Source organism: Nymphaea colorata, chromosome 6, assembly GCF_008831285.2.
Source record: "Nymphaea colorata isolate Beijing-Zhang1983 chromosome 6, ASM883128v2, whole genome shotgun sequence".
NCBI classification, from domain to species: Eukaryota; Viridiplantae; Streptophyta; class Magnoliopsida; order Nymphaeales; family Nymphaeaceae; genus Nymphaea; species Nymphaea colorata.
In genome coordinates, this window is record NC_045143.1 from 19,960,286 (window position 1) to 19,969,288 (window position 9,003).

General features: G+C 38.8%; 1 protein-coding gene across 1 annotated transcript; it reads right to left on the reverse strand.

The window, feature by feature from the left end:
* Positions 1 to 5,561: 5,561 nt before the first annotated feature.
* LOC126410136 (uncharacterized) lies at positions 5,562 to 7,728 on the reverse strand. The gene is made up of 3 exons (XM_050078298.1): positions 6,423 to 7,728; positions 6,111 to 6,315; positions 5,562 to 6,024 (listed from the first exon to the last, which is right to left on the reverse strand). The coding sequence occupies exons 1-3, from the start codon at positions 7,696 to 7,698 to the stop codon at positions 5,751 to 5,753; spliced, it is 1,755 nt and encodes a 584-aa protein (XP_049934255.1). The 5' UTR covers positions 7,699 to 7,728; the 3' UTR covers positions 5,562 to 5,750.
* Between the last annotated feature and the right edge of the window lie 1,275 nt (positions 7,729 to 9,003).

Consider the following 9,003-nt stretch of genomic DNA (forward strand, 5'->3'; position numbering starts at 1 on the left):
CTAGGTGCAGCCGAATGTACATTTTGAAGCCTTAGCATGCAGGCGGTGCAGCTTCAACAGTTCTAACACTCTCATTAGGTGTTTGACACGAGCTTCTAGAGGGGGGCTATAAACCAATACATCATCGAAAAAGACTAACACAAATCTGCGGAAATGAGGTTTAAATATGTCATTCGTCAAGGCTTGGAAAATGGCTGGGGCATTCATGAGCCCAAACGGCATCAACAGTGAATTCATAATGGCCTTCAAAGGTTTGGAAGGCCGCTATTGGAATGTCTTTGATTCCCATCCTAATCTGATGATACTCAGCTCTTAAATCTAACTTGGAGAATATGGCCACCACTTGTAATCCATCCAAAAGTTCCTCAATGACTGGTGTGGGGTACCTGTTTTTCATTATGACAGCATTAAGGCTTTGGTAATCTATACATAGCCTCCAAGAGCCATCTTCTGTTTTACTAACAGAGTTGGTGATGAATAAGGGCTCCGACTTGGCTGTACTGCTCCTTCTTGCAGCATTTGTTTCACCATGTTTGCAAGAGCTGCTTGCTGATGGGGTTGACAGGTCTGGACCCACTTGCCACTTCATTTCTAGGGTCATGACTGTGGCAAGGGGGCAGTCCTTTCGGCTTGTCAAATAATTCTTGAAACTTTTGAATTAAAGGTTGCAGCAATAGTGACATCGAGTCTGCACTAGCTACTGCTGGTCAACTCTTTTGTTAGAGACGTGAATAAAAGGTGCAGACTAGCTGAACCCTCCTTGTTGCTGCAGACCTTGCTGCCCACCACCTTCCGTCTTTCACTCTTTGTGGCCACTAATGTTCTGCTCCATCTTTTCCCTTAAACTAAATTGACATCTCTGCAAAGTACCATTCAATTTTCCCTAGCTGTTTAAGCCATTGTTTTCAAGTACCAAATCAGACCCTCCCATGGCTATTGATAGAAATCTAGCACCAATATCTGTAACCAGAAAACAGCACTCACGCAGGAAGAGAGAGATAGAGAGAGAGAGAGAGAGAGAGAGAGAGAGAGAGGGAGAGAGAGAATGAAAACAAGAAGAAACTGAGGAGAAGAACCCGTGGCCAAAATGGTTTGCACGGCCTCTATTTATAATCCCATTTCCAGAATTCTAAGAGTCTCCAATCGTAGAATCCTAGGAGATTTCACAAGCTCCAAGGACATTAATTACATCATAGAAACCTAAGAGACTTCACATATTACAAGGATATTAACTACAACATAGAATCCTAGGAGACTTCCCATATAACAAGGATATTAACTACAACATAGAATCCTAGGAGACTCTTCACATGTTACAAGAACATTAAATATCTTAACACATTCTACAAGGAGGTGGAATCCTAAGAGACTCCTCTTCAACGTGCTGGTGAAGGATTTATATTTTAACACCCTCCCTCAAGTTGTGCATGGTTTTGCACCATGTACAACTTGCTTTTTAGAAACCAGAATCGTTCCTTTGTTAATCCTTTTGTAAATAAGTCTGCAACTTGTTCATCTGTACGAACATAAATAGGCTGAATCTCCTTGTCTTCCACCTTTTGTCTAACAAAGTGTTGATCAATCTCAATGTGCTTTGTTCGACCATGTTGTACGGGATTAAAGGTAATGTTAATAGCGCTTTGATTATCGCACATTAACATTGATGTTTTAATCTTTTCTCCAACGTCTTCTAGCAAATGTCTAACCCATGTAACTTCAGCAGTACCTGCAGCCATGCATCTGTATTCAGCTTCAGTGCTGGATCTTGCTACTGCCTTTTGCTTTCGACAACTCCAAGACACAAGATTACGTCCAATGAAAATACAAAAACCAGAAATGGACTTTCTTTGATCGGGATCTCCAGCCCAATCTGCATCTGTGAATGTCATAAGTTGATGTCCAGTAGTTATATTTTCACTTTTACCATAAACTAAGCCATCTCCTACTGTCCCTTTAAGATATCTTAATATTCTTTTGACAGCATCCATGTGAGTATCTCTAGGTGCATGCATAAATTGAGATACTTGATTCACAGCATATATAATATCTGGTCTAGTAAATGTAGGATATTGAAGTGCCCCAACAATACTTCGATATTGCGTAGGATCTTCATATAACTCCCCATCTTGAGCACTTAGTTTTTGATTTAGAACACTAGGAGTTCCAACAGGCTTACAATCAGACATACCTGACTTTTTCAGCAGATCCAACGTGTATTTCTGTTGTGTCAATGTGAGGCGATTATTGTGCCTATCAATCTCCACTCCAAGAAAGAATCGTAAATCACCAAGCTCTTTCATTTTGAAGTTTTGCATCATCAAAACTTTAGCTTCTTCTATGTGTTTTTCTGAATTGCCTGTGATAACAATATCATCAACATATATAAGAAGTAAAGTAAATATGTTTTCCTTTCGATAAATGAAAAGAGAGTGATCTAGAGGACATCTCCGAAAACCACATTCTTGAATCTTGCAAGAGAAACTGTCAAACCACGAACGTGAGGCCTGTTTAAGTCCATAAATAGATCTTCTTAGTTTGCAAACCCATGCATGAGAGTCTCCTTTCGTGTATCCTGGAGGTTGTTCCATATATACTTCCTCCCTTAAATCACCATGAAGAAAAGCATTCTTCACGTCCATTTGATGTAGTCTCCATCCATATTCAACTGCCAATGATATAATCACGCGAATTGTTCCCATTTTGATCACAGGGCTGAATGTCTCGTCATAATCTTCTCCATATTGTTGTGTAAACCCTTTTGCTACTAACCTTGCTTTGTGTCTTTCTATGCTGCCGTCAGGTTTTGTATTTAATTTTGTATACCCATTTGGAGCCCACTACGTTCTTTTCGTGTGGCCTCGGAACGATCTCTCATGTTCCACATTCATGCAAGGCATCCATTTCATCTTTCATAGTCTTTCTCCAATGATGTGATTTTGATGTTTGATCAAATGAAGTAGGTTCTTCCTCCTTGCCAACTTTTGCCATGAATAACTGAAAATCAAGTGATAAAGAATCATAGCTAACCCACCTGTGAATGGGATGACGAATGCGTTGGGATCTTCTAAGGTGGGGCATGTTGTCTTCTTCACTGTGAGCATCTTTGTCCCTTAGTCGTCGACTGTAAATAAGACCCGAATACCGATGTGCATCGTTGCTCTGTTCTTCATTATTGTTTTCGTGATGACTTGATGACTGTGTTGGATCCTCTTGATTTTCACTTTGAGCCATATCCGACGGTTGTATTGCTCTCTCTGAATCTTCACTTTGAGGCACATCATTTTCTATAACAGGATCTGCATTGAATAACTGTGTACTGGTCCAGGGATCATAAGATTCAATGGTCATAGGCATTTCATTTGTATTATCAAAACTATGTTCATCAAAAATGACATTTCTTGAAGTTTTGATACGTTTAGTTGTTGGATCATAGCATCGAAAACCTTTATATTCATCAGCATATCCAACGAATCTACATTGAATAGCTTTGTCTTGAAACTTGTTCCTCAAGGCGACATCAACGTGAACATAGCATACACAACCAAAAACCTTCAAGTTCTTGTAATCAGGTTGTTTGCCTAAGAGTGTAAAATATGGCGATTTAGACATCAAGAGTGTCATAGGCAAACAATTTATTATGTATACAGCAGTATGGAAGGCTTCAGTCCATAAGGAAATGGGCACATTAGTATCATGCATCATGCTCATGGCGCTTTCAACTATATGTCGATGTTTCCGCTCAACTACACCATTTTGTTGTGGTGTGTAAGGGCAGGAAATTTGTCTAGTTATCTCTTTTTCACGTAGAAATTCAATAAAATCAAGCGAGGAATATTCTCCCCCTCCATCACATTGAAAATGCACCACATTGGATGAAAATTTAGTTTGAATCATGGCATAGAAGTTTCGAAATATGTGAGGTACTTCTGATTTGTGTTTCATAAAGTAAATCCAGGTGAAACGTGAGTAAGAGTCAATGAATAAGACATAATATCTTGACCCAGACATAGAATCAATAGGGGCTGGCCCCCATACATCAGAAAAAATAGTTTCAAAAGGTTTGGAAGCCCTTTGATTTATATTATGGAAAGGTAAAACATGACTCTTACAAAGTCCACAACTTGAACATTTTTTGACACTTGAAGTAAGAGGTAAACTTGATCTTGGAATGAGACTATCTGTGACAAGTTTTTCAATGAAATGTCGACCACAGTGTCCTAGCCGACTATGCCACAAATCAGACTCCAAAAATTGGTTAGGGCCCCTTACTTTTGATTGAAAATGGCAAGAACTTGGCACTGATGACGCATTATGAGAAAGAGAAAATGTCTTCAATCCTATATCAAAAGTGGATGAATCCTTGGGTAGACATTCCTTGAGGACGTACATATTCCCTTGACGCTCCCTCTAGCGAACATTTTCTTCGTTTGGAGGTCCTTGACATAGACAGAAGAAGGTGTGAATTCAACAGAAGAGCTTGTATCATCAATGAGTTTAGAAATGGATATGATGTTCTTTTTGATATTGGGAGCAAGAACAACATTAGACAGTGATAGAGACGAGGATGACAATGGAATATGTGCATTTCCAATATGTGTAATAGGATGAGATTTTCCATCACCTGTTATAATGCAACTTCTACCGTAATGAGGGGATAAGTTAGTCAATTTACCTGCATTTCCTGTCACATGGGTAGCTGCACCTGAATCCAAGAACCATTCTCCCTGCTCATTTTGCTTTATAGTCATCTTTGAGAATGCGGTCATCAATAGTTGTTGCATATCTTCAGCGGTGGATTTAGAACTTTGTCCTCCTTGTTTATAATCATGTCTTACCCCTTTGTTTTTATTTTGAGGATTAAACCAACATTGTGCCTTCATGTGTCCTTTCTTGTTGCACTGAAAACAAATTGGTATTTTTCTTGAAGTATCCAAAGGAGACATACCTTGGTTATGTGGTGTTGGTAGAATGCCACGACCACCATGGTTGGAGTTCCCATGGCTCTTACCAAACTTTACATTCATAGCCAACACATTTTGGGAGTTCCCTTGATCAGTCCTTTCAATGACTCTTTTCATATTCATTTCATGTTGGAGAAGTTTACCTTGTAGTTCGTTGAAGGAAGGCAGAACAGGAAGGACCTCAAGAGCTGTAATAAAAGCATGATAATCATGCCCAAGTCCATTCAAGGTTTGTTGCACCTTTTCCTTATCAGAAATGTTATTCCTTGAGGCAGCAAGTTGGTCTGCGACGGCCTTAATACGCCCCAAATAATCCATGATAGACATTGAACCCAATGTTATCACTGCCGTATCGTATCGTGTATCGGTCGGGCCGACCTATACGCTGTATCGTAACGTAGCGTAAATGTATCGTAACGTATCGTAAAATTAATTTTTTAATTTGTAAAAATATTAAAATTTTATAAAAAATAGAAAAAAATCAGAAAAAATCTAAAAAAATCCGAAAAAACTAGTAAAAATCAGAAAAATTCAAGAAAAATGTATTTAAAGTAAAGGAACATTCATCATTCATGTATATGAACTATGAAGTATGAGGTATGCATATGAACAAGACATTCCAAAATAAGAAATCAAACATTCAAAAAACAAAATAACATACTAAACAACCTAAGAGTATTCAATTACATCACAATTCATAAGTTCAGAAGTCAAAACTCAGAACATATTGACATAGTTTTCAAAACTCAAAACAAAAAGCATCGTCAATCGTCATTTGCATCATCATCTTCATTCTTCATCATCATCTTCATTTTCTTCAATAACTTCTTCTTCTATCCCCTCTGTTGCAAATGGAATGTCACCAACATTCCATTGCTCCGACCCAACCTCTCCTTCTTCAACAATCTCTGCTGCTCCTTCAACATTCAAAAAATCAAGATCGTCCTCATCAAGTATTGCAGTTGGTTCTTCTTCAACCCAAGAATCTAATATATCAAAATGGTCAATGAAGATAGGATCATATTGATTGTGATGCTTCCTCGTAGATGTTGTTTCTAGTTGCCTAACAAGAGAAAAAATTAACAAATTGTTAGAGATTAAAATATATATCAGAATTTGATATTCTTGTATAACAAAACAAATGTTTACCTTTGTCTCAACTTCATATTATAACGAACATAAACAAGGTCATTCAACCTTTTATGTTCCAGCCTATTCCTCTTCTTACTATGGATGTGCTGAAATACACTCCAATTTCTTTCACATCCAGTTGCACTACATGTTTGACTGAGGATTCTAATTGCAAGCTTCCTTAATTCTGGGCAATCAGGCCCAAACCTTTCCCACCACAAATCTAATAACAGATGGAAAGTAAAAATGTTGTCAGCAATAAATATATGAGAAGGTAGAATAAAAGTTAAACAACAAAAACTAAAAGTATAAAGTTTCTTTTTCTAATACCTGGACGCATAGTTGTCCTGCATCGAACTGCTGTGTCTCTCGCCATGGTACCAGAAGCCGTATCATATTTGTTGATCGACATATGGATAGCGTCTTGTTCTTTACTGTCACTTACTAACACATCAATGCAATCCAACATGCCATACTCGACCTCTCTGTCCTTCTTAAAAGTGGGAAGATATCTAATAGCAGGATTTAGGTAGTATGCTGCTGCATGAAGTGGGCGATGAAGTTGTCCAGACCACCTTTCATCTATAATCTTCCATATAGGCATGTACAACTTTTTTCCCTTCATATTATCTCTAATGGCCTCCTTGGCTCTATCCATAGACTCGTATAAATATCCAATAGAAGGTCTATCTTCACTATCAACTAATCTGAGGACTTTCACTAGAGGTACACAAATCTTCAATAAGTGCACACATGATTCCCAAAAGTCAACATCGAAGATGGTATCCACAACTGTCGTAGCCTTTCTTTTATAGGCATGTGGATATGCAGCCCAATCATCACTTGAAAACATCTGCCTGAGAGAAGTTCTTTGCTTGACTATACCCTGCACAGTCAAAACATTTGTAGCAAACCGTGTTTGTGCAGGTCGAATCAATTCAGCCCCATTTGTGAATTTCCTCATCAAATTCAAGACATAAGCATGATTGTAAATAAACTTCGTGATTTCTTGGCATCTGTGAACTGTCAACTTCATATCATCCCTTTCACCAAGATCCTGAAGCATAAGATTTACACAGTGAGCAGCACATGGACTCCAATAAAATGTCCCATATCGTGCTGCTAACATTTCACCTGCAGCTTTATAATTTGCTGCATTATCAGTGATAAATTGTACGACATTTTCAGGCCCAACTTCTTCTATAACTTTATCAAAAATCCCAAACAACACATCAGCAGTCTTAGGAGTATCAGACAAATCAACAGATTTTAAGAACATAGTACCAAGAGGGCAATATACAAGGAAGTTTACCAATGTTCTGTTCTTGATGTCTGTCCACCCATCTGCCATTACACTGCATCCTGTAGCTTTCCAGCTCAATTTTAGTTCATCACAATATGTCTTCACATCTCTAACTATATTGTTGAGAATTTTACCTCGCAATTTATGAAAAGAGGGCATTTTATACCCTCGCCCTACACTAGCAATCGCATCTGCTATAGGCTGATAATGATAAGAGTTTGCTGCATTGAAGGGAATGGATGCATCATAGAACCACCTTCCTATGGTTTCATCTGCTGCTTCAATAATATCCTTTGATTGCATGGCTATACGAATCTCAGGCTAAGCACCAGCAGCAGTATAATTGGGAAAAAAATTCTTGATCGAACCAAACATATTGCTCGACTTCATAGTAGGTACTCTACCACCACCAGTACGACCCTGACTTCTGCCACGTCCTCATGAAACTGAACTTACACTTGCACCTCTTCTTTTTCTGGTTGCAGAAGAACCACCACCATGCATGATGCCTTTCCCTTTAGTTGTTTCCAAACTGACACCAACATCTTCTTGTTCAAGTTGAACATCTTCACCTTCACTTTCTTCTCCTTCATGTGGGTCCCCATATCCTTCCTCCGCATCTTCCATGTCCTTTTCAATCCTACTTGCTTTCACTGCATCAAGAAGTTGCTGACACTGGTGCTTTACATACGCTGGCAATGGGATCTCTTGGGAGCCATTGCAAGCAGCCACATCGCTGTGTGTACCAGCTATATGGTGTTTAAAGCGAGAAATCCCTCCTGATATGATTTGCTTACAATAATTGCACTTAACTCTTAATCTATTTTTGGGATTCACCCTTGTACACCACTGCCATGCAGGATCCGACATTATATCTTTACAAAACAAGTAAAAACATACAAATAAATGTAGGAAATAAGAGAAATGAACGATTTAACGGCAAAAATGAGTTATTTCTTACCTTCTTGGTGTTAAAAACCAAAAAACCCTCTTTCTCCAAGCTTCCCACCGTCCCAAGACTCCCCACAACGAGGAATGAAGCTTCTTCACCGGCAAATCTTGATGCAATGGAGAAAATCTCTCCCTCCCACGTCTCTGGCAGCGTTGAGAAACAAGAAGAGAGAGAGAGAGGAGCGTCGGTTTGAGAATAAGAAGCAAAAAAGGGGCCCGACGGCCCCTTTTTTAATTTTACTCCCGTATCGTGCGATACGCGTACGATACATACGCGTATCGTATTGATTAGGTGTACCGTATCGAAAATGATGATACGGACGATACGTATCGTACGATACGCGTCCGTATCGTACGATACGTATCGTACGATACGCGTCCGTATCGTACGATACGGATAACATTGATTGAACCTTTGCTCAAATTCTGAAATTCTTTCTTTAAGTACATAATTCGAGCTTCTGATATTTGGGAAAAGGTATCAGCAAGGGTTTCCCATAATTCTTCTGCAGTACAATCATCAGAAACTGAAAGTAACACTTGCTGAGATAAAGTGGACAAAATATACGCAACCAGACTTTGATCACGTCTCATCCACATAGCATGTTCAGGATTGTTGTCTTCATGAACAGCAATAACTTCTCCTGCCTCATTTTT

Bases quoted from the DNA above. Each gene is read 5' to 3' on its own strand.
- LOC126410136 (XM_050078298.1), bottom strand. From the start codon at position 7,698: ATGCAATCAAAGGATATTATTGAAGCAGCAGATGAAACCATAGGAAGG. The intron at 6,316-6,422 runs GTATTAGAAAAA...ATCTGTTATTAG, and splicing joins CAGGACAACTATGCGTCCAG to ATTTGTGGTGGGAAAGGTTT. The intron at 6,025-6,110 runs GTAAACATTTGT...TTCTCTTGTTAG, and splicing joins AATATGAAGTTGAGACAAAG to GCAACTAGAAACAACATCTA.